This window comes from Urocitellus parryii, chromosome 8 (assembly GCF_045843805.1).
Source record: "Urocitellus parryii isolate mUroPar1 chromosome 8, mUroPar1.hap1, whole genome shotgun sequence".
Taxonomy (NCBI): domain Eukaryota; kingdom Metazoa; phylum Chordata; class Mammalia; order Rodentia; family Sciuridae; genus Urocitellus; species Urocitellus parryii.
In genome coordinates this window covers 51,455,545-51,482,509 of record NC_135538.1, presented here as the reverse complement: position 1 = coordinate 51,482,509, position 26,965 = coordinate 51,455,545, and the positions used below count along the sequence as shown (strand labels likewise).

General features: G+C 36.7%; 1 protein-coding gene across 2 annotated transcripts in view; it reads left to right on the top strand.

Annotated features, from left to right (window-relative positions):
• Positions 1-26,965, top strand: part of Slc16a10 (solute carrier family 16 member 10) — a 115,903-nt gene that overhangs the window by 26,812 nt on the left and 62,126 nt on the right. Inside the window, exon 1 of one of the 2 annotated variants that reach the window (XM_077802066.1) lies at positions 26,430-26,496. The exons of the other annotated variant lie outside the window; for it this stretch is intronic. Within the exon in view, the coding sequence (XP_077658192.1) occupies positions 26,466-26,496 (31 nt within the window). The 5' untranslated portion in view covers positions 26,430-26,465. Of the gene's footprint in view, positions 1-26,429; positions 26,497-26,965 lie in introns of those variants that run through there. 2 annotated transcript variants of the gene reach the window in all.

Sequence of the window (26,965 nt, the reverse complement as noted above, 5' to 3'; positions counted from 1 at the left end):
TTCAATCCCATCATTGATAGTGGGAGGGAATAGGAAAAGACAAATAGACAAAAGAATTTTAGACCTTTGGGGCCTTGCTGACCAATTAATCCAGCTTCCTTGCTTTATGGTTAGTAAATAACTACCAGGGTCTCATCAGTGAACCTGTGTCATAGGACTCCAAATCTAGTGCCCTTTCTGTTGCATTATAAGAAGAGAAGGAAGAAAAAGGGAAACTGAACCAAATTATTGACACCTTAAAGGTCTCTCTCTCTTTCTTTCTCTCGCTCTCTCTTTTTGTAGTCCAGGAAGAATAGGGCGTTGGACTTGGTGCCATTGTCATGTTAAGTTGTGAAGAATTTTTCAAATACCATTATCACCAAACAAGAATAGGTAAAAGACATGAACAGTTCACCAAAGAAGAAATCTAATAAACATGAAAGAGTAAAATTAATAAAATAATTGGTTATTGTAAGCTTTACTATTGCATGTGAGCTTTACTATTCAGACAATTGGCCTTATAAGGCTTCTTGTTGACAGTCTCGAAAATTGATGCAAAATGCAAATGGTAAGAAAAAATGGTAAAAGACAAAGTAAACCTGATCAATAAATTTCATGAACATTGTGGTAGGTTTAAGCCTCTTTTTAATTCAGTTACTCTACTTTTACCTAGCAAGTTTAAGATGGATGATCTCAGGTGATATATGCAACAATAGACCACTGGGAAGGAAACTAGGAAGGGTGGTGTTGAGAATAAGTATAAAAACCTAATTTTACTTCCCTTTTTTGCTTTACCCAACCAGAGAAGCTGGGTAAAGTCTAAGGAAATGTCTTTACTCCTGTTCAGAATATACTGCAGGGTCCCCAGGAAGAAAAAGCCAAGGAATGAGCAAAATGAAAACAGGAGTAGGATCCAACTTGTATGCACAGCTGCTGGAGGGTGTCTTGCTGATGAAGACAGAATAGGACTTTTACATGAAGCCTTATGCAGTTCAGTGAAGCCAAGATTAAGGGGACCGAGTGGCCTATTTGTCTTTGGCAACTGCTATAGTTTGGATCTTAAGTGTCCCAACAGTCCCATGTGGTCAAGGCTTGCTCCCCAGGGAGGTGCTACTGGGAGGTGGTGGCCTCATGAGAGGTCTTTAGATCATTGGGGGCATGCCCCGGAAGGGGATCCTGGCCACATCTTCTTCCTGTCTTTGTCACTTCCCTGTTATGAGTGTCGGTTTTGCTCTGCCAAATCCTTGTATCATCATGTGCTACCTCAGCACAGTCCCAAAAGCAGTGGGGCCAATTGACCATAGCTTGAAACCTCCAACAGCATGAACAAAAACTCCAACAGCATGAACAAAAGCAAACCTTTTCTCTTTGTAAGTTGGTTAGCTCAGATTTTTTTTTTTATAGTAATGACTAATACAGAAACCATGTACCTCATCTTCTGAATAGACCGCATCACCTTCTGATGGGCTTAACAGTTCTGAGAATTTCTTTTTCTTTTTCATCTTGCTGGAGATTGAACATGGGACCTTACATATAGGAAGCAAGTACACTACCATCTACCACTGAGCTATATCCCCACCCTGATAATATTGCTGACACAGAAATAGGCTCGCTCAGCTCCTGTTTGGAAGTAAGTAGGGTAAAAATAGTAAATCTCCAGTGTTCTTGTTAATGATGATTATGTATTTTAATTAAAAAAATATTTTTCGCAGTGCTAGGACTTGAACCCAGGGCATCAGACATGCTAGGCAAGCATTCTATCACTGAACTATACCTGCTGGCCCCTAATTATATATTTTGGAAGTTGGCCCAGTGACAATGGGTGTAGTGGTGAATGATTTTCAATCTCAGCTACTTGAGAGGCTGAGGCAGAAGGATAGTGAGATCAAGGCCATCTAGGAAACATAGTAAGACCCTGTCTTAAAATAACAACAACAACAACAACAGCAACAAAAACCTGGGCCCTATCAGACCATATAGAGAAACCTCATTCTTTTTAATCCTGTGTAGTAAGAGTTGATAAATACACTGTCCTTTGATTTTTTTTTCAACCTTTTAGAAACGATAAAACTGTTTTTAGATTGTGGGTTGTACAAAATGGGCAGTAGGCCATATTTGGCTTGCAGGTTAATAGTTTGATGACCCCCTGCTCTATAGAGGCATTGCCAAAAAATTTTTGATGCAACCTATATGTTATTTACTAAATGTTTGTGACTCCAAATTCATATCTTGAAGCTCTAGCTCCCAGAGTGGTTGTGTTTGGAGATGGGACTGCTAAAGAAATAATTAAGGCTGAATGTGGTCAAAAGGGTGTAACTATATAAAAAGTTACTGAGATAGTTTGTATTATTCTTTTCTTTTTCTGTACTGTTTAATTTTTTTACATTATTTAATTTATTTCTTATTTTTTGGAGTGTTGGATTGAACCCAGAACCTTGCACACACTAGGCGAGCACTCTACCATTAAGTTACATATATTACCAGCCATTTTAAATTTTATTTTGGGACAAAGTCTTGCTAACTTATTCAGCACAGTATCAACACTTTTTTTTTTTTTTTTTTGCTGGGGGGTGCTGGGTATTGAAACCAAGGTTGCTCAACCACTGAGCCACATCCCAGCCCTTTTTATATTTAGAGACAGGGTCTTGGGATTTTGGAATCTAAACAACAGTGCAGAAGAGCACTGTAACATCACTGTTTTGGGAACCATAGTAGTAGCAGGATTGCTGGTCTTTATATTTTGAATAACTTTCTCCAGGTATTTTTTTGTATCCAAACTCATAATTTTTATGATAAAAGAATTTTAAAATTGATTAAGTGCAGTCATTTTTTTTTCTTTTGTTGCTAGGGTTATCACTGACCTCCATCCACAGCCCTTTTTATTTTTTATTTTGAGACAGGGTCTCACTAAGTAGCTTAGGGCCTTGGACTTTTGATCCTCCTGCCTCAGCCTCCCAAGCTGTTGGGATTACAAGTGTATGCCACTATGCCCCACTAAGTTCAGTTTTTAATTAGGAAGTTTGCTTAAACTATTTAGTAGTACTCATGGGACGTTAGTCACAGAAATTAACATGATATGTATACTAGCAATATTGTGAGTTCAAAGCTAGCCTCAGCAACTTAATGAGGCCTTAACCAATTTAGGGGAGGCCCTGTCTTAAGATGAAATATAAAAAAGGATTGGGGATATGGCTCAGTGGTTAAAGTGCCCCTGGATTTGATCCCTGGTACCAAAAAGAAAAAAAGAAAACACACACACACACACACACACACACACACACACACACACACACGGGTCATGACTGTAGAGCCTGTACCATTTCCATAAACAGTGATTTGCACTCATTATCATAATCACACTGGTACTCAGGGAAATAAGTTGACATTGTTCCAACATCCCTATTTTGGGTCTCATAAAACCTTTTTTTTTTTTCATTTCATTTTCTGTGTGTAATACTTTCTCAAATTCTTGGAAAAATAATTAGACATTTTCCTCTGAGTATATTTATGATCATAGGCATATATCCCGTATTGAAGTGCTCATAAGTATTATTTTAAAATGTATATAAGCAGGAAAAAATGAGCCCTCAAATCAGAGGTATGTATTAAAGTTGATAAATGGCAGTTTTCCCACATCACTGTTTTAGAATTTTAGTTCATGGACAAGTTTAAGCTTAGATAGCTCTGGAAGTTCAATTTTCAAAATATTTTTTGTATAGTTAAGAGTTTCTTCAAAACATAAATTTTATACTTAAAAATATTTTTTTTGGAGTGCTCAGGATTGAATCCAGGGCATCAAACATGCAAAGCATGTACTGTCCACTGAGATATATCCTTATCCCCCTAAATTTTATAGTTTAAATTGAAGTACAGTACAGTGCCAGAATGCCTGTTGAATCTTTTATTGTTTACATACGTCTAGTCCAGAATTACTCTTAAAAAAGGTAGACAAAATGACTTTATGTGGATCTTATATTATTAGATTTATCAGATATAAAATTGCCCTTTCAAATTACTATTTCTAACCACTCTCAGTTTCTTTAGTTATCTTGTGCACTGGCAATAGTTAGCAGACTGCCATGCATCCAAGAACCATTAAGCATTGGTCTGGGTGACTTTAACTTATACCGTGAGCTAATAGATACTATGGATTATTTGGCAGTTTTTTCAAAAGAGGTTGAACATCATATCATCATGTTGATTATTATATTTAAACAAGATACTGGGTTTGTCTCAATCACTGCAGAGTACTTTGTATGTGTGTTCAAGAATTGATTTGAAAATATTTGTCTTAAGGTGCCAGGAAAAGTTTTACTATTCAATGCTTATTATAGTTTGCATTTTTAATTGTCCCCAGAGGCCATTTGTTGAAGGCTTGGTCACAAGGCCTCTGGCACTGCTGGGAAGTGGTAGAACTTGGTTTTGATCCTCAGCAATGCAAAACAAAAACAAAAACACAAAATCCAAAGACAAAGGTGGAACTACTTTCTCCACAGTGGAGCGGGTTAGGAGAAATGCTGGTCTTTAAAGAATCCTGTGCTCTTTATTTTTATTTCATTTATTTATTTATTTATTTATTTTTGTAGCTTATAGGAACTTTTAAAAAAAATTCTGATTTGTTATGTTTGACAGCAGAATGCATTACAATTCATATTACACATTAAGAGCACAATTTTTCACATCTCTGATTGTACACAAAGTAGAGTCACACCATTCCTGTCTCCATACTTTTTAAAAATTTTTACCTGGTACTGGGGTTTGAACCCATGGGTACTCTTACCATTGAGCCACATCCCCAGCCCTTTTTATTTTGAGACCAGGTTTCTGTAAGTTGCAGAGCCTGACTTTGAAGTTGTAGTCCTCTTTCCTCAGGCTTCTGAGTTGCTGGGATTAATTACAGATATGTGTCAGTGGGTCCAATTTCTTCTTCTTTGTTTAAAATATTTTTTGAGGGGGTGCTGGGGATTAAGTCCCAGGGCCTCACACATGCTAGGCAAGAGCTTTCCCAGTAAGCTTTTTCCCCTGCCCACCCTTCCCTCTTTCAAACTCAGGGTACAATTGACATCTTTCAGGTGCAGCCCTTTCATGGAAATCAGCAGCTGGTTTAGGTAGGGACTCTTGTTACCGGGTTCTTATCAAGTTCTGTGCTCAGCACAGCTCCCACTTCCTGCTTCCCTAGAGAGAACTTTTGGGTTCTGTTTCAGACTGTTCTGCATGGTAGGAGTTCACCCTCAAATGCTAACACTCATCCATCTGCTGGGAAAGAGAAGTGCTGAGCATAGTTACTAGATACTGCTGTTAATATTTTATTTACTCCCAGTTCTTTGTCATTACTGAGAATCATTCCATGTGGAGAATAAACATTGCCTCACCTGTTCACTCTATATTATTTTTACGCTTGTCTATCATTCACATGTTGCATATTAACTTTCCTTCTGAAAAGATCAACATGATCTTGGAGCCTAGTGCTGTCTGGATCTTATTACTCCCCACATATGTTTTTATCATCAGTCACTTCTTGTACTCCAGCCCATCCCTCCTACCTGTTATTATCCTGTCAGGTTTATCTCTGCCTAGTTCTGTCCTAACTATGCTTTTGGAGTTTTATTTCTTCTCCTTACATACCCCTGTTTCTCCTATCAAGTATGATTTTCTTCTCAGCAACTGAGTCTGATAATCCCAACATAAAGGCCACAGTGATGCTATTTTAATGCCTGCAAGGATGTTTCTTCAGATTACTACAGTGTAAAATAATCCTTTCCCTTTCAACCTCTCATTGCTTACTGGATCAATTATTTATTTGTGTAATTCATGTCCATTCTCAAGTATGTGTGAGTGTAGCTCTGAGACTGTGGCTTCCTCTGGAGAAGAGACTTTGGTATTAGCTTCCTTTCTCAGTCTTAATTTATTGAGTGAGGACTGAACCTTCTGACTGGTACCTAAGTTATTTGGTTCACTTTTGAACCAGGAGGTGATAGTAATCTTTGTCCAATTCTGTTGGGTTCCATTTGTTTCTTAGTATTCTGATGTAGGCTGAAGGGATGTTAGGGGTCTGAATCTGAGCCCTGTGGCAGAAATAGTTTCCCTAGGGTGCTAGACTTGAACGAACTAACTTCTGTGACTCTCAGCTTGCAGAGAACTTCTTAATCTAGATATTCTCCTGAAGGAAATGCTGAATATGCATCAAAAAAAGAAAGCAATTTGTGTGATGATATTAACATTAGGGAGACATCAGCTTTATCACTCTGCCCCCCTTTTTCTTGTTAAGAATCTTCAAGAAGTCCAGAGTGAAGGACTAGGAAAGCCAGCTGGTCAGAGGTAGGAAAGGGGATAGGGGTTCTGGTGCTGTATTTGGGGGTCTTGAGAGGCTACATTGAGAGCAAACCAAGCACTCTGAAGTCCTAAGAAAAAATGGCTCAGGATTCAGGATGATTCTCATATAAGATGAAGAGGTTCTTCTGGGCATGGTGGTACATACATGCCTGTAATCCCAGTGGCTCAGAGGGCTGACATAAGCAGATTGCAAGTTCAAAGCCAGCCTCAGCAATGGCGAGGTGCTGAGCAACTCACTGAGACCCTGTCTCTAAGTAAAATACAAAAAATAGGGTTGGGGATATGGCTCAGTGGTTGAGTGCCCCTGAGTTCAGTCCCCAGTAACTGCCCCTCACCACCAAAAAAAAAAAAAAAAAAAAAAAAAGATTCTTGATTAGTAGTAGGCTTTTTAGTTGGCAAGAAGTAACTAAACATTAAGTGATGGGATTGATTGGTCATAGAAATGTTGAGGACCCCATGCTTTTACCTCTTGTTAAATTGGGTCTGTTCATGGGCTTAATTTGAACCACATTATTTGGTTTTGGTTGGTGGCTGAAAAATGGATTTTTGTACCTTTTTTTTTTTTTTGATACTGGGTATTGAACCCAAGGGCATTTAACCCCTGAGCAACATCCGTAGCCCTTTCTATTTTTTATTTTGAGACAGGGTCTTGCTAAGTTTCTTACAGCTTCTCTAAGTTACTGAGGCTGACTTCAAACTTGTGATCCTCCTGCCTTAGCCTCCCTAGCCACCGGGATTATAGATGTATGCCACACAGTTGACTGGACTTTTGTACTTACAGCACCCAGTAAAGTGCCTTTTTTTGTTGTTGAATCTTAAAAGTTTATTCTGGCTTAGTTTATTTACCGTGAGTAGCAGAAAATAGTGTAATCTGTAGTCTGATATAAAAATGCAAAGTAGAAAATGTTCTTTCAGGATTTTTCTATAGGAAAAACAAATGTTTATAAATTCTGCCTATCAACTGTTTGTTCTTCCCACATCCATTAATATCTGTCAGAGTTCAAGTTCTGTTCATTGCAGAGTATGGGAATTTTCCTCGCTGTTACGCCAAATGGCACAGTTGATTAAAGATAGTCATACCTCAACCTTAACATAACTATAATGGGAAGGTGAAATACAAATAGGAACACATTTTAAATAAAGAGAGTCTCAGTGAGACCCTGTCTCTAAATAAAATACAAAAAATAGGGCTGGGGATATGGCTCAGTGGTTGAGTGTCCCTCAGTTCAATCCCCAGTACTTTACCCCCCCCCCAAAAATCTTAAATTTTATTAATAAAATTCATTGTAACGCTAAGTTTTTAGATTACAAATTCCTCATGATATCTCAGAAGGTGAAATCTGCAAGGAGACTTCTTTAGTCCTGAGATCTTTTTGCTTCTGTAACTAAAAGCACTCAAGCATTGTCAACTTTAGAAGCAGTGTTTTAACATTGAATTGTAGATAATTTATCAATTTATCTCCGGGACTAATGGGAGTGGTTTGTGGAAAAACTTTTTAGAAATGGTAGTATGTTTTGATAAATGTATTTTTGTGAAGTGATTAGCACTTACCTCTTGTGAAATTTCTGGAAGGCCAGGATACATTTATAGTAAGATGTTACCATTAGGACAAATTGAAAAACACATCTGATTTGAGAATTCACCAAAAAGCTACTCTAGCTATGTCTCATCAAACTGCCCTTAAATTCCCTTTGCCTTGTTAAGTTAATTAGGGAATGAATATAACTTCTTGGATATTTCTTTGGTTAAATAAGTGTATCTTAAAACTTTTCTTTATATTTAAATATCAATAAAAATTTCGACTTATACTGAATATTTGCTTTTAGAATTGCTGTCACTTGCTATATAAAAAATGTAAAGTCTGTGTTGCTTTACGCCTGCTGGTTTACTTTTATATAAATAAAGCTTTTAATCTTAATTTGGCTAACAGGTAGAATGATATTATAATTATTATAATTATACAGATGAGGAAACAGGCTCAGGTTGACTAGATCAAACAAGACTATCCGGAAAGTTTAGGATGTAAACCTAGGTTTTTGGATTCTACATGGTCTTTTTGCTTCTCTTTGCTGAATACGGTTATATACTGATTTACAGTATAAATAGAGAAGACAGAGCAATGAGTCCATTGAATCAGTAGTGGCTTTGCTCAGATGCAGGCACATTTTGTTTATTGTATGTGATATTTGTCATAAATGTCAAAATTATACTTAGTGCCTCATTTTTTGATTTACAATTGAGAACTTTCTACTAGTTCACTATTTTAGTAGGAATTATCTTGAAGTCCTAGAATCAGAGATATTAACATTTTGAAGGCTGTTCAAAATAGCATTCCAAACTAGGTATTACCTCAGTTCTTTTTTTATGTGATGAATGAAGAACAAGTGGGCTGGTGTTTGGTTGTACAGGTGAAGTTAACTGAAGGAGTAGTTTCTTGGAATTTATGGGTCTTCTTTTTGGTGAATGTTAATTCTTCGGCTAGCTTCTTCTCATACTTCAGACTTTGGCAGTTGCAGCTCAAGGATAGGTGGGTAGAATGTGCATTGACTTCTGTTGAAATATATCTAGGAGTGTCAGATTCATGCTACTACTGAAGGCTGTGCAAGAGATGAAGCATGAGATTAAATAATTTTATTGCTTACTGCGTTTCTTTTTGACCTAGTTAGATTCATGTTAGACAGATCATGGCTATTTTAAAATGTTGCAATACAGCTGCATAGAAAATTATAATTTCCAATTTTGTTTTTACATATTTACTCTCAATAAACCTGTTGAAGTGAGACTACATGGTCATTATCATAAGTGAAAAAATCTGACTTGGAGGTTGTATAGCATCACAGTTAATAAATATTTGCTGGGTGCCATGGTACATGCCTGTAATTCCAGCAGTTTGGGAGGGTGAGGCAGGAGGATTGCAAGTTCAAAGCCAGCCTCAGCAACTTAGTGAGGCCCCCTAAGCAACTCAGCAAGACCCTGTCTCTAAATAAAATATAAAAAAGAGCTGGGGATGTGCTCAGTGGTCAAGTGCCCCTGAGTTCTGTTCCTGGTAAAAAAACAAACAAACAAACAAACAAAACAACAACAAAAAAAACAAACTCCAATTGTTGTAGGATTGTTGGGCTATTTTAAATGAGATAATGAGTAGAATGTGTTTAGATTGGTGGGTGTCATACAGTAGGCACTCAATACATATTACATTGATACTGTCATCTTCAGAGGCTATTACTCATTTCACTGATTTAACTGAACAAAAATTGAGAATCTCTTCTATGTCACTGTGCTAGGCACCAGGAGCTCAGTGGTGAACAAGATGGGGTCCTTTACTCTAATGAAACTACTCTTTAGTGGTAGAAATGGTAAATGAATTGATAAGATTTATGGATCTGGAAGATCCATGAGGAAAGTAAAATGGGACAATGCTCGAGAAGGGTGTTGTTGTTTGGGAAGTTATATCACAAATGCTTTTGAGAACTGAGAACTGAGTGAACACAGCCATATGAAGATCTGGGGTAATAACCTCCCAGGAGGAAACAAACCCTGAGGCTGAGAGGTGGGATCTCAGTTTTATCAGTTCATCAATAGAAAGTTGTGCAGTGAGGAGAGGTGCAGGGGCAGGACTGGATGATGTAGGGCTTGCAGACCAGGGTGAAGAGCTTGGTTTCTTCTAAATTTTGAGCAGGGGACTGATGTGACCTATTTTGGGCAGATACTAACTAGGCCAGGTGCTGTGAAGAAAGGTATAGAAGACATGTCTTTCTTGTAATTTAGACTCCTCTGTGTCATATAACTTGTTCATGGCAGATCAGCAATTAAAACACTGCACAGTGTTCTTGCTTGTGTACTTCTGATAATGAATGATGTTTATCTAGCATTCTTGTAACAGTCATTTCTGAAATGACTTATGGTTCTTGTTATTTCTGGATGAATTTGTTTGCATGAATAGTGTAAAGGAGCATGGAGATGAGTGACCTCCATAGTGGGGGAAATGATGGAGGCTGTTTCTGAACACTGGCTAGAAAATAGGGATTAAGTAGTAGGTGTGTGAAGGGAAATGCAAAAGAGGGGCCCTGTTGAAACTAAGGCGTGTGGTGAGCCTGCGTGGGCTTAGCCACGTCTCTCCCCGATTCACTGAACTGAATCCAGGCAGGACAACCCTGGTGCTGTCCGTCTTTTCTGAGGCCCTGTACTGTTAATAGTTTTTCTTATCTCCTTGAGTTACAGGGTTCTGGTTTCTTAGAAATTTGTTTATTTGGATCATTCTGTCAATTCAACTATTAGAATTGATCAGTTAACATTATAATCATATATATCAGTACTATAGAGCAAACATTTCTTTAGTCCTGAGAGCCAGTTTCAAGCTCCTTTACTCCCATTATTCTACTGCTACCCTACCCATTTTATCAGTGATAAAAAGGAGACACAGAGAGGTTAAATAATCTATTTGAGGTCCCACAGCAGGTTAGTCAGTGATACCAGGGTTCAAACCCACACCTAACTTTACATTATAGACTGTGCTATTAAATGCTATTTCACAGTCACATGTTTAATAATTACTGATTGGTTATTTAGTGGTCTGATAAGAAGGAATGTTGCTCTTCCTTGTGGAGAATGAAGCCTAGCTGATCAAGTCACATTGGTTGGTTTAAAGAAAAAATACAGAAGTGAATTCCATATGACGATACTATAAGCCTTTCTATTCTGAGGAGTTCCAGCTGTATACCACTTGAAGTAAAATGCATTAAAGAAGGCTATTTATTGAGCAGACTACTAATACCTCTATGTTTCTTCAAAAGAGGTTTGTTGGCCAGGTGTGGTAGGGCATTACTGTTAATCTTAGAGACTGGGGAGGCTGAAGCAGGAGGATTACAAGTTTGAGGCCAGCTTCAGTAGTTTAGCGAGAACCTCAGCAATTTAGCGAGACCCTATCTCAAAATTAAAATAAGAAAGGACTGGGCTTGTTGTCTCTTATAGAATGGGACTTACCAGTAACATATTTTTATTATTACCTCTTTGGTAGATTTTTTTAAAAATTACCAAACAATATGATGATTAAAAATTGTAAGAATTAGAAAAATCTTTGCCTTAATAATTAAAAAAAAATTTAGCCACATTCACATGCAGTGCTTGTGTTTATGCACAAATCTGAGTATCTACTAATTTCTCATTTAACTTTTTGTTAATAACAGATTTTAGAGTTAAGAAATAAGTCTAGTGAAAAGGAAAAGACTAGAATATGAAAAGATTACAAGGCATTAAAAATTGATTGACGCCTACCAGGCAGCCCATGTCAATTTTGGAGCTGGCCTTGGAAGGAGCAGCTGTGTGTTTGGACCTTGGAAAGTTCATCTTTCCAGACCGTCTGTCAGGCTTCCCAGAAAGCCAGAGGGGGAAATGGAAAAATACAGTGATTTGGAACCCAACTAACAAGCTGGTTGAGGTCAGCGTTAGAAAAGAGGAAAAACAGTCCCTACCTGAAACAGTACTTTAATTGAAGCGAAAGCTTTAGTGAACAGGCAGTGCATTAATTTGTAAGAATTATCAATATTTTGTTAGTTTTAGTTGTCTTTTATTTAATAGTTACTTATTGGTTACAAAACCAGTTTTATCAGAGTGGGAGAACAAAGTACTTAAAAATTCTTTTTTAGTGATAAAGCTGTTATTCCATATTTAAATTTAGTTTAACTCAAAGTGGTTTTTAAGCTGAAGATTTGTGTAAGTGTAGACTAGCCATCTGGCGTGCGAAGGCTTCAGTGATGTTAACTCCCAGCACACCCATTCGGAATCCCTTTTTCAGGATCATAACGCTTAGCTCCCCTGTCCAAAATGTTGTTTTTTTACTTTTTGGCCTCTGGATGTAACAAGAGATAACTTGTGAAAGGCAATAAGACAAAATAGAAATCCTGTTAAACCTTTATGGAGAAGACCTGAGACAACAGAGACAATTATTTCCTCTTTTCTCCTCTAAAATGTGAGTACAATCCAAAGTAATTTCCTCCATTTGACACATTGTATTTCATCTCATTGAGGTTATTGAGGTTACAACTAACCTTGAGAAAATAATTTATATAACTAGAAATACAAAATCTAGTCTTGTATTAAGTTAAAGCCGTTACACTTCTTTAAAATGAGAAAGCCTATAATGGAGTTATGAACTGTAACATTTAATTTTGAGGCACAACTCTTAAATCAAAATATGTGGTTTGCTCTCTTTATTTATTTATTTATTTGTTTGTTTAGGTATTGGGGATTGAACCCAGAGGTGCTGTACCCCTGAGCTATATCCCCAGTCCTTTTTGTTTTTTGAGATAGGGTCTTGCTGTGTTGTTGAGGGTCTTGCTAAATTCCTAAGGCTGGCCTTGAACTTGTGATCCTCCTGGCTTAGTCTCCCCCATTACTGGGATTACAGGTGTGTGCCACCATGTCTGGCCATTGTAGTTCACTTTAAAACACTTCATATGCTCTAAAATTCCCTCGCCCTTTGTCATAACAAGAATGTGAGCCAAATGTTAGTACTATAGCATATGACAGATCAGAAGTCGCAGAGAGAAGGTCTTCCTGTTAAATTCACATAAAGGCTTTCTTCTCTATGAGGGAACTTGTTTATGTGGCCTCTAGAAGACAGTTGAGACAGTCTTCAGTGAACTTGTTCACTGACATGTTGCCATTTCCTTTGGGTTTACACATAAAAGTGCTCAGAGGCATTTCCCCCCAGCTTTTCTCCTTTTTGCATAGCCTCTGCTCTTTCTTCCTTTTGGGAGCTCCAGTTGAATGACCACTGTTGTGCTCTCAGCACCTGACACATCCTGTTGTGCATATGTAGAGCTGCCTTGTGGTCTGGTAGGTATTAAATCTGCCCTCAGGGAGACTGTGCCCTTACCAGGCAAAAAGGCCACTCACTTTGGCTGCTGATTACCAGGTACCTCTATCTATGTCTTTGGGTGTATTCACCTCCACTCTAGGCCTGAGACCTGGGTTCCATTTAGCTGTCATCCAAGCTCCCACCTGCCCATTTTTGCTCAGATTGGTCTTTTTATGATGGTTGAGTAGCCTTTGCACACCAGGATTGTGTTTTTAATAGAAAGGCAGGAATGTAATCATGATTAACAGGGTTCAAATTGTGCCTACCTTTGAATTCTGGCTATGTCATTTACTAGTTATGCTATCTAGGGCAAGTTACTTAATCTCTGTGTGTTTTGGTTTCCTCAGGTAAAAAGGAAATACTGATAGTGCCTCACAGGGTTGTTATGAGGATTAAATGAATTTATTTTTGTAAAACAAAATAGTGCTTGGCTTATGGTAAACATTGTATAAGTAAACCAAATATGTGGGTTGCAGTGGCACATGCCTATAATCCCAGTGGCTCAGGAGGCTGAGGCAGGAGGATCATGAGTTCAAAGCCAGCCTCAGCAACTTAGTGAGACCCTAAGCAACTCAATGAAACCCTGTCTCTAAATAAAATATAAAAAAGAGCTGGGGATGTGGCTTAGTTGTTAAGCACTTCTGGGTTCAAACCCCGGTTACCTCCCCCCACTCCAAAAAAAAGGTAAACTAAAATACTTTTTAATAATAAAAGTAATAAACTAACATTGTAGAATACTTGGAGAATGCAGAACATTTGCATTATTTAGTAAGAGCTGGGATACATAAATGGGGAAGTGATGGCAGGAGTGTCATGCAAGGAGGTTTGTGATATCGAGGAACCGAGTGTAGTGTCTGTTCTTTGAACCCCTCACATGGTTGTTTTTTACTCATCGTGATAGTTTGCTTGATTTTCTTATTCCTAGATTATTCCTCTGCCATTGATAAATCAATAACTTTGATATATTTGATGAATGAATCTTCAGAGAATTGGGCTTGACCCAGCTTAACTATTAACCATCACTGTTAATAGTGGCCACGTGGAGAACTATTTAATCTTTGTGAATCTCAGCTTTCCTACCAGTGAATTGGAGTTAGTGCTCCCTGTCTTTCAGGGTTTCTGCAAGAATATAATGATGCGTGCAAAGTACTTGGCTATGTGCCTGGCCCTTTGGGGTGCTCTTTAGATGTTCTTTTCTCTTGGTTCATTTCCAGTTTATCTGACAGTTTTGGAATTTTGGAGAAGATCCCTAGTTGCCTCGGGGAGAGAGCATCTAGGAGAATCACTTATCTCCAAAAGCTGAATCCACATGTAAACAAAGTGAGCATACTGATTCCACTTTACACCAAGTTCAGATTTATGGTGTCCATCAGACTCACGTACTATGACATTCTGAGGTGCTTTTCCCTCTCCCCACTTTTTACTTTGAAATGTAATTTACATATAGAAAAGCACAAAACATTGGTTACACATCCACTGATTTACATATTGCCATACTAGTGTCTGTTGTATTCTGCTGCATTTCCTATCCTCTACTATTCCCCCTCCCCTCCCCTCCCCTCTTCTCTCTCTATCCCATCTACTGTAATTCATTTCTCCCCCTTGTTTTTTTTTTTTCCCTTTCCCCTCACTTCCTCTTGTATGTAATTGTAACCAATGTGATTCTGCAATCTGTATACGGGGTAAAAATGGGAGTTCATAACCCACTTGAATCAAAATGTGAAATATGATATATCAAGAATTATGTAATGTTTTGAACAACCAACAATAAAAATTAAAAAAAAGAAAAGCACAAAACATATAGTTGAAAGAATAATTATGAATTCCCTTATTAAGAAAAAGAACATTGACAGCTCAATCCACTTTTAAAGTACTCACATACCTTAGGTCTATGAAGGGACATCAGTGGAAACTAGGTCTGCCAATAGAGGCTTACATGCCTTATGTCTAAATATTTAAAATTATTAATCAAGCTGTAAAACTGTTAAAATATGCTTTCTACCTTGCAAATAAATTTCCTTAACAAATTGGAAAATATGTAACATTATTGTTTGAAATATTGAAAGCCAGTAAAATGTCAAAGAATTATTTTTTCATGTACTTTACTATTCTTTTGATAGGCCTGTGATGTTTGAATGAGTAATAAAGGTTTATTCATAAGTTTATTATGTAATTACCCTTTAATATTTAATTTTTTCTTTCAGAAAAATCATTATTTTACTATAACTGAGGCATTTTGGTGTTCTTTTTTTTTTTAGAGAGAATTTTTTAATATTTGTTTTTTTTTTAGTTTTCAGCGGACACAACATCTTTATTTTATTTGTATGTGGTGCTGAGGATCGAACCCAGTGCAGTGCGCATGCCAGGCGAGCGTGCTACTGCTTGAGCCACATCCCTAGCCCCATTTTGGTGTTCTAATAATAGAATGCAGTCATAGTAATGATCTAAGTAATTGTAATCAACATAAAGAATGAAATTTGAAGTTAAAAGCATAAGACCATTTAAATTATTAGCAACCTCCCAAATGAAATAAGTATAACTATAAGAAAGTATAAGGTCTATGTGAAGGAAATTACAAAACTCTGAAGAAAGAAATCAAAGAAGAACCAGTTTTAGAGAGAGAGAGAGAGAGAGAGAAATACTCTATGTTCATGAATAGGAAGATAGGAAGATTCAACATTGTCAAGATGTCAGTTCTCAGCTTGAGCTATAGGTTCAATGCAATCCCAATCAAATTTCATCAAATTATTTTATCAATATAGACAAACTGATTGTAAAATTGATGTGGCAAGGCAAAAGGTCCAGAATAGGCAAAATAGTATTGAAGGAAGAGAACAAAGAAGACTGAGACTGCCCTGCTTCAAGACTTAATATAAAGCTACAATAATGAAGACATGTGGTATTGGTGAAAGAACAACAACAGCAACAACAAATAGATCAATGGAACAGATTAGAGCACCCAAAAAGGACCCAGGTAAATATATTCAACTGATTTTTGGCAAAGGAACAAAGGCAAGTACAAAGGAGCAAAGACAGTCCTTTCAACAAATGGTGCTGGAACACTTGAGTGTGTGTCATTAGAAAAATGTATATCAAAATGAGATTCTACTACATACCTATTAGAATGGCCTAAATTCAAAACACCCACAGTGCCAAATGCCAGTGAGGATGTCGAGCAAAGAACTCTCTCTTATTCATTGCTGGTGGGAATGCAAAGTGGTACAGTTACTTTGGAAGACAGTTTTGTAGTTTCTCACAAAACTAAATATATTCTTATGATATAAGAGTTGTGCTCCTTGATATTTACCAAAAGAAGTTGAAAATTTACATCTGCACAAAAATATGTGCATTGATGTTTATAGCAGCTTAATTCATAGTTGCCAAAATTTGGAAGCATACTAGATGTTCTTCAGTAGGTGGATGGATAACTAAATTGAAGTCTATCCAGCTGGTAGAATATTATTCAACACCAAAACAGAAATGAGCTATCAAGTTCTGAAAGAACACAGAGGAACCTTGAATACATATCCTAAGTTAATGAAGACAATGTAAAAAGGCTATATAGTGTTTAATTCCAATATATGACATTCTGGAAAAGGCAACACTTTGAAGACAGTAAAAAGATAAGTGTTCATCTCAGAGAGGGGAAGGGGGAGATGAATAGGTAGAGCACAAAGGACTTTCAGTGAAACTACTCTGTTTGTTACTATAACGGTAGACACATGTTATATATTTGTCCTCATCCATAGAACGTACCCCAAAAGGTAAACCTTAATGTGAACTATAATCTTTGGGTGATTATGATGTCAGTTGTAAAGAATACACCACTCTGGTGGGAGGGAAGTTCATAATAGAGGAGGCAATGTATGTGTTGGGGCAGGAGGTATTTGGGAAATCTTTGTACTTTTTCTTAATTTTGTGAACTAAAAACTGCCTTGAAAAAATATAGTCTTTTTAAGTAACTATTTGAAGCTTAATATTTGAATAATTTTCATCAAAGATGTAAATCAAAGAAAATGTACAAATAACATACATGCTTTATGATTCTGTTTATATAAAAATCTAACAAATGCAAACTAAAGATCAGCAGCTGCCTAGGGAAGGACAGGAGGGAGGAATTACAGTGAGACATGAGAAGTCTTTTGAGGTGATAGACATGCTCATTATCTTGTGGCAATATTTGCACAGGTGCATACTTATATCAAAACTTCTCATTGAACACTTTGTGTGCAGCTTACAGTTTTATATATATAAAACAATAAAAAATAAAAATTTTACTTTCAAAATATTATTTTTCTTCTGAATATTAAAAATTGAGATTAAAAAATAAGCCAAGACAATTCAATGGGAAAAGAAAATATTTTCAACAAATGGTGCTGAGACAACTGGATAGCTACATGAAGAGGAATAATGTTGAATTCCCTACCTCACACCATTTAAAAAATTAACTCAAAATGGATTAAAGACAATGTAAGAGCTTTAATTAAAACTCTTAGAATAAAACATACTCATAAATCCACTGGTGACTTTGGATTAGGCAACAGATTTTTACATATGACATCAAAAGTGCAGGCAACAATAGCAACAAATAGATAAATGTTGCCCCATCAAAATTAAAAATTGATGAGTTTTAAAGGGCATCATCAAGAAACTGAAAAGAAAATCAATAGAATGGAGAGGATTTTTTTACAAGTCATATATATTAAAGGACTAATATCCAGAATATGTAATGAACTTTCACAATTTAACAGTAGGAAGACAATACAGCTTAAAAATGAGCAAAGGATTTGAATAGGCATTTTCACAAAGAAGATATTTGAATGGCAATGAGCATATGGAATAGTGCTCAACTTCATTAGTCATTAGGGAAATACAAATAGAAATCATGAGATACTACTGTTTTATATCCACAAAAATGGCTAAATTTAAAAAGACAATAACAAATGTTGGTGAGCATTTGGAAAAATTGGAGCCCTGATAAATTTCTTGTACAGCCATGGTCCATCTGTCAGTTCCTCAAAGAATTAACATATGACACAACAATTCTACTCTAAGGTGGATGGATATTCAAGAGAACTGAAAAATAATGTGTACCTAAATCATATACTCAAAACTGGGTGTGGAGACACATGCCTGTAATCCCAGTGGCTTCAGAAGCTGAGACAGGAGGATCATGAGTTCAAAGCCAGTTTCAGCAACTTAAGTGAGGTGCTAAGCAACTCAGTGAGACCCTGTCTCTAAATAAAATACAAAAGAAAAAAAAAAAAAGGCTGGGGATGTGGCTCCATGGTTGAGTGCTCCTGAGTTCAATCCTTGGTACCAAAAAACAACAACAACAACAACAAAAAACACCCAAAACCAAAAAAGCAAAACTTGTACTCAAATGGTCATATTTGCAGTATTCATAATAGCTGAAAAGTGGAAATAATTCACAATCATCAGTGAATGAATTGATTTAAAAAAAAGTATGGTGTGTCCACAAATGGAATGTTATTCAGCCACAGAAATGAATGAAATATATATGCTATAGTGTAGGTGGCCCTTGATTCCATTATACTAAATAGAAGAGGCTAGACACAAAAGCCACGCATCTTATGATTCCATTTGTATGAAATGTTCATGATAGGCAATTCCATAAAGACAGAAAATAGATTCGTAGTTGCCAGGGGCTGGAGGGAGGGAGGGAAGAATGAGAGTGGTTGCTAATGGGTACAGGGTGTCTGATTTTTGGGGGTCAAGGTGAGAAAATGTTCTGGAACTAGGTAATGATGATTGCCCAGCATTTTTTCCCTTTCTGTCAGTACTGGGGACTGAACCCAGGGCCTCACGCACTGTTTTTTAGTAAAAAGTATTTATAACAATATTTTTTAATATTAAGTAAAATTTTATTAAATAAATTTCATAAAATCAAAAATGTCATAGCATTTAATATCTATTAATAAGTAATATAAACAATCAGAACCATGATTTTGAGCAGAAAGCAAGGAAATGAACACTCAGCACTATTTGGAAATAAAATTCATTATGCAAGAACCCATACCATATAGTGAACTATATCCCCAGCCCCACAACTTTTTGAATATACTAACACTCACTAAGTTTTATACTTTAAAGGTTGAATTTTATGGCTTATGAATGATATCTTAGTAAAATAGTTACATGAGAAAAAATTAAAAGCCAAAATACAGAGTATGTGTATTTCAAGAATTTTATAATGAACCAAAATACATTCTGCTGTCATATATATACCTAATTAAAATAAATTAATAAAAAAGAATTTTAAGTAAAAAGTGTTTATAACAATATTTTTATATTAAGTAAGATATATATATATATATATATATATATATATATTTAGTTGTATTTGGACACAATACCTTTATTTTATTTATTTTTATGTTGTGCTGAGGATTGAACCCAGCATCTCGCATGTGCTAGGCAAGCGCTCTACCACAGAGCCATAACCTCAGCCCCTTAAGTAAAATTTTTTAAAATAAGTTTTATAAAATCAAAACTTTTATAGCATTTACTGTCTATTAATTGCTAATATAAACAATCAGTATCATATCTTACTCATGTTGTTCCACCAATATATGTATGTAAAAGTAATGTAAATTGTTTTATACACAAAATATTTCTCTTCATGTGCAGTGGCTATAAATTAGTGTAATCAGAGCCATGAATTTGAGCAGAAAGCAAGGAAATGAACACTTAGCACTATTCGGAAATGAAACCTCATTATGCAAGAACCTATTGCATTCATGCTGTTAGAGGAAGGATTTCATAAAAAGGATTTTTTTTTCCTGACCCGAATGCTTTCATTTAAGTCCTGTGTGATAAAGACAAAGTGTCATTCTCTAAAGTTTGTCAGTGGCATAGCCACAATGTTATGGCAGCTAAATGAAATCCTTATTTGAAATTTTTGTGGATGCAGAACAACAAACGTGCAGGTTTGCTGGTCTGGGACTGGCCCAAGAGCAAGTGCTTAGGGGTGTGAGTCCCTTGGTGTTAGTGCCAAGCATCCATGTGATGTATTCATCTTTTTTTTTTTGGTACCAGAGATTGAACTCAGGGATGCTTAACCACTGAACCACATCCCCAGCTCTTTTTATTTTTTATTTTGAACAGGGTCTCACTAAGGTACTTAGGCCTTGCTAGGTTGCTGAGGTTGGCTTTGAACTTAAGATTCTTCTGCTTCAGCCTCCCAAACTGCTAGGATTACAGGCTTGTGCCACTATCACCTGCCCTCATCTTTTTTGAATCCAAAATTTTATAAAATTTATTTAATAAAATTTTACTTATAAAAGAATGTTCTGCCAGTGAGTAATAGCCCCAGACATTTTTTATTTTATTTTGAGACAGGGTGTCTCTAATTTGCTGAGGTTGATCTTAAACTTGTAATCCTCCTGCTTCCCTCCTGAATGGCTGGGATTACAGGTGTGTACCACCACACCTGGCCCATGTGTTCTTTAATAAGATTTGCATGACAGTGTATGGTTATGATCTGCAGAGTTTCTCTGTAGGACTCCGAGAGAGTACTGTTGACTGCATCACTCCTGTCCTTAGGCCTCACTTTATCATCAGTGTGCATGTTCACCGCTGGACTGAAAGTATAGGTGCCTGTTATTTATATGGAGTTTTGAGATTAAACAGAATGGCAGAGATAATTTCTGATATAAATATTTTCTTTCCTTTCATGCTATGGCAAGAAGATCAAGATTTCTAGAACATAGGAAGAATAGAGAAAGGGATGAATGGTCTTGGTATTCTTTGTATCTTTTTTTTAAGCTATTTCCCCCCTTCAGTCATTCATCATCTAATTAAGAAATTAATTGCTTTATGTAAAAGATGATCTTGGGCTCATATCCACTGTCAAGGAAGAATGTGCAAGAGAGGTTTAGCCTGTCTATGCAGTTTATGATTTATCTTGGTGGTTTGAATAGTTTCCTGCTATTCAATAGTAACTCCCTGATAGTTACTTGTGGCTAGGAATGCTATTATGAGAGCATCTTTGTTTAGTTGGTACTTAGGACAGAAGTGTTATCTATTTGAGAGGCCAACAGTCATGAGCAAGGAGGCATTTGATTCACTGAGATAGAAATCTGTTAAGTAGAAACTTGTCTGTGTGGGCTGATGCTTTCTTAGTTGGTTAAGACTTGTTTGTGCATGACAGTTTTAGGAAGAAATACCCTAGACTGTCTCCAAAGGTTTGCTGTGACTCTGTGGAGGTTGGGCTGCTCCCTGTGGGTGGTGTGTAGTGGTTAAGAATACTGACTCCTTGCCTCCACCCTTTGTGGCCTTGGGCAAGTAGTTTAACCCATCTTCTGCTCCACCTTAGTTTCCTCAGCTGTACAAGGATAATAAAAAATACTTGAATCAAGATTGTTTTGAGTAATGCATATAAAGCACTGAAACAGTTTCTGGCACATAGTGAGCTCTTAATAAATGTTATTTAGTATAAGACTTTAGGGAAAATGTGTACCGAACTCTGTGTTGATCTATGGAAGGGACAGTCAGTGGTTTGAGATTAATGGGAAATTGTACCTTGGGAGTTTGTTCTAGACCTACCTAAATGTCTTATACTCACATAAGCCCCTCTGAATGTCGTAAAGAGTGCTTTCTTCCCTCTTGAAGGAAAGGAGGATGTTGTAGCTGTCTAGATGATCTATATTACTCTGAGCTCTGTGATGTATGATATTCCTTTTGAATTTATAAAATAGCGTGTACTGCTATTAAGTAATAACAAGATAAAGCTTTATAATTTTTCTCTAAAATCTCATGAAGGACTTTTTGGAAATATGTCTCTATGCTGACCTGGCAGAATTAATACTGCTTAACAAGCAGTATTATAATCAGGACCTTTCATGTCTCATTTCTCTGTAACTGCTACTGTACTCCTCCATTTCTCCTTTCACATTGCAAATACTCTCATTGCCAAAGGAATGATGTCTTTGGGCTTTCAAGGGTCTGACAAGCTAGAAATTAAACTGTGAAGCTACTTATGAACATCAAACTGGTTTTTGCACTGCTATCTTCAACCAGGAGAAGCTGTGCTCTGACTTGGCCTCGGGAGCCTGTCTATCTTTGGTACTTGATCCACAAATTCATTCTCTTCCTAGAAATTTTGATCAGAGATCTCAAATTTGGATTCAGGCCACACCAACATCATGACGCCTATTCTCAGCAGTATCATTCTTAGTATAGTCTATTTGCTGCATAGTTTTATTAAGTCATTTTATCATAAAGAGATCATGATTTTTGAAACCAGACTTGATCATTAACCTGATTAGTTTCAAAAAAGTTGGTATCAGTTTTCTTTCTAAAGTCAATTTTTATGATTATCAAAGTTATGTATATAGATGAAATATTTATAAAACTTATAATAAAAAGTAGCATCCCCCTGTCCCATTCCCCTCTTTCTGGCAACCTTCCTCCAAAGACAACTGCTTTCAACTCTTATAAATATTTCTATGATTATCTCAATATTTCTAAACAGTATACTTACGGTTATATTTTGAATTTTCAAACTTAGATTTTTACCTACAGATGAAGATTTAATTCTTTTATATCCATCTCTTCTCATCATCTTCTATGTCATTATTTCTGGTTAAATGAATGAAAAGCATAGTGGCTAAGAGGGAGGGCTCTGGGCTCAAATTCCAGCCTTACCATCCTCTACATTTGTGTGATCTTGAGCAGTTTTAAAATCAGTGTCTCAATTTCCTCAATGGAGTAGGTATCTTGTAAAATTGCTGTTGTTATTAAGAGAATTAATGGTTGAGTCTGTCTCCTTAAGTGTAGGTGCTGGAAACTTAATTCCAATGCAACAGTGTTGAGAAGTGGGACTTTAAGAAGCAATGAGGCCATGAGGACTATGTCCCTTCAGTGGATTAATACTGTTATCAAGGAAGTGGATTCCTTATAAAAGGAGGACTTTGGACCCCTTCTCTCTTCTCTCGTTTCCCCCCCATCCTCCCCCCCCCCTCCCCCCCCCATGTGATTCCTTCTGCCATGTTATGACACAGTCAGAAGGCCTTCCCAAGATGCAACCCCTTGATCTATGACTTCCTAGCTTTCTGGAACTGAGAACTAAGTTATTTTTCTTTACCCACTCTCAGGAATTCTGTTTTTGCAGCACGATACAAATTAGGATACTTAATAAAATGCATCTAGAATGTCTGGAACAGTACAATTTAAATAAATTCCAACTGTCTTCACCATCAATGTCTATATCATCTGTGGATCTGTGGACATCTAATACCTTCCTCTACATTTAAAGAATGAGACTGGTATGGCAGTTAGGGATTAGCTGGTCAGTTGTAAATCTCTCCTGCAAGATTTGCCCTGTAAGCTTATGTCATGGATAATCAGAGAATTTGGACCTTCTGAGTACAGGCTCTACTGAAGACAAGAGAAACCTGAAGGAGCAGACTGAGCATGTTCACTTTCTTCTACCAAAAGTACAAATCAGATGGGTCCTCTTCTCTAGAAGCAGTCACTGAGGAGTGGAGAAAGTCCTGAGTGGCTTTCCCTGGGAAGTCCTTGAATGGGTCAGAGGCCAAAGAAGGAGGGAAGTCCCCTATGACTTGTCTCTACTTGCACAATATTAAGAGAGTTGTTTTAAAATTTGTTCTGGGATGTGTATTTGTAATTTCCAGAATGTAACTACTTACTGTATTTTTAAAATTTTAACATCCAATTTGCAAATATGAAGTATGTTTTCAGGAAAATTCTAAATTATGTTCAATTTCTTTATTCCTTTTAAACCAATTCCTTCCACCTGGTGACTTTTAGTAGCACCCAAACTCAGCAATAGTGTGAGGTAGTTTCTGGTTTACTTGTCTTTCCCAAACAATTTTTTTCAAAATATGGAAATTCAGAAAAATTTATGAAAAAATATGAAAAAATGAAATGATTTTGAGAATTTAATATAAACTGACTTGTCTGAGGAATAATTTGGAAAGAGAAATTTGCTTTATATTCAGGCATATTGAGAAAGTTGCATTCATTTTCAAATGAATTCATCATTTTCCCCTTTTCCCGTTTCCCAAAACTGTTCCTTTACTTTATTCTTGTTCTTCCCTTTACTTTGTCACCTTGCCAGATCTCTTACTGTGATGGCCTTCATCTTTTAGATTTGTGAGTTGATTCTGTCACTTACATCCCTCAAATCTGTTCCCTTGGATGCCCCTCTGCTTCTAAGCTCAGATTGTTGTCATTTGTCACTTGCAGCAGCCAGTTTCCCTTATGAGTAGTCTTTTCTCCAAACTGCTGCCAGAGGGGTTTCCAAAATACCATTTGATCATGTCACTTCTTGTGTAAAACCTATGGTGACTCCCTAACAGATAAGGTGTGAAGTTTGTATTTTTAGAATGATAAACATAGTTTTCCTATGATTTGGGCTGTTCCCTTAGGAAGCCACTTACATATTAATTTTGCATGTGCTGTTCCTTTTATATGGCATGTCTCCCCTTACCTCATTCCTTGCCTGAATAAAGCCTTTCATCCTTCAAGATGAAGGGTGTTATCAGGAGGAAAGAATATCTGACTACCCCTTCCCTCCTGCATCTGGGCTGGGTATGCCAACTAAGGGGTCCCATAATACATGGTATAAATTTTGGTCAGTTATCACACTGTGTTTACTGCTCTGGCCTTGTCTGTCTGTCTGTCATGAATTTGAGCTTCTGGAGATTAGGGACTTCAGATTCCCACTGCCTAACAGTCTCTATGATTTGTATACAGTACCTGCATATTGTCTGATTAATGTTGTATATCTCCTCCCCATTCATTTAATTTACTGAACTCCAAGTGTAAAACGCTGTATTTTTTCTGTATTAAATTTTATTTTGTTGCTTTCAGTCTCCTCTTTATATGGAGGATTTTGCCAACCAACATAGGAAGCTGTTCTTCCTAGCTTTAGTCCCTCAATATGATGACACCATAATGAGGACAGAGATTCACATCTGCTTTATTCACTGTTATGTCCTCAACACCTAAATAGGGCTGGAACATACATTATGAGCACCTAATAGATATATTGTGTTGGGATACAAATCTGATAAATGGACCTTTCATTCTCATCCATTCCATTACTCCTTATAAACAATGATACTTTTATTTTTTATAACTTCTATTAGCACACCTAACCTGGGAAACCTTGTAAAGTGGGAGAACAATTTAATAACTCTTTCAACTAGAAGATAAAGACCTTTCAATTGGACAGCATGTCTTTTTTTTTTTATTTGTTTATTTTTATGTGGTACTGAGGATCAAATCCAGTGCCTCACACATGCTAGGCAAGTGCTCTACCACTGAGCCACAACTGCAGCTTCAGGACCTTTTAATTCTTTGTCCTTAGTTCCATTCTGCTCAAAATTTTTATTAGAAATAACTTTTCAAGAGCTGGGGATTTGGCTCAGTTGGTAGACTGCTTGCCTGGCATGGGTGAGGACCTGGGTTGGATCCCCAGCAACCCACTGCCCCCCAAATCCTCAATGTTGCATAAGATTTGGTTCTGTGACTCTTATAGCAGAATAAGGATATACTGGGAAATTCCAGGACAAATATCAGTTGACTCAGGGATGTTTAATTGTGGGAGAGTTTAGAAATGGTTGATACCTTGCTTATGTAAGTAATTTTAGTTTTATGTGTAAGACCTTTTCTTTTTTGGTTTTTCAGAGAATATGCTATGGGAGGGAGTTCTTCCTGTGGGCAAAAGAGAAAAACTTGGATTCAGTCTTTTGAGAAAGAAAGGTTAGATATTATATATCTAGTAGTAACCCCCCTTTCAAGATTGAATGTTCCCATTCATTTGATACTTTTGTATGTCTGTGTGAAGAATAGAAGAGAGAGATGGTGGTATTTAATAAACTTTGATTTGGAGAGACAAGATATGCACCAAGTGCTGGGGAAGTTCAGATGAAGAAAACATTGAGGGACAGCGCAATGAAACAGTTTTGGAAGAACAACTGAGTTTTGATTATTTCTCCACAGAAAGGCATCTTAAGTAGCTTCCTTGGGGGCCTTATCTTCTTAGTTGAGAGGGTTATTTAATTGTTTTCCCACTTTACAAGGTGCCCCAGCTTACGTATGCTGATAAGAAGTTATAAAAACAGCATGGTTATTTATAAGGAGTGATGGAATGGACAGAGCAGGGCTTTGGGCCAGACTGCCTGCAGTGTAAATTTAGAGGCTTCCACTTAAATATCTGAGCATTCTTAGACAAGTCATTTAATCTCTGAGCTTTGGTTATTTCACCCTGGGTTGCTTTGAAGATTGAATGAAGTGGTGTATATGAAGTGCCCCATACATTATCTGCCACGTGGTAGGTGTTCAGTAAATGTTAGTTTTCTTTTCGCCTTGCCAAGACAGGATGTTTGCTCCAAGTATGTTTTTAGTGTCCCTGATTATTATAGGTTATGATTTTTACTCTTGGTCTAACCACCACCTATGTGGTTCCTGCAGTTAAGAAAAGAGGTAAAAGGTTTACCATGAGGGAAGAAGGTGCACAGAAATGAGTCTAGAGAAAATGGATGTTTGAAAGGGATCTAATTATTGAAGTACTATTTCTTGGTGGTTGAGAATTAAAATATGTCAATCTTATGAGGAAATGATATTCAGGTAAAGAACATCTATTGTTTCTTCTCTATTTTGGAGAATGTGTTTCAATGCTGTATATAAGAAGCTAGTAAAGAAAATTCTGTTAACTTATTTCCTACTAGAGGTCATTATTTGTATTATTACCTCAAAGATTGAACAACTATATTAACAATAGGATTATATGTGTATTAACT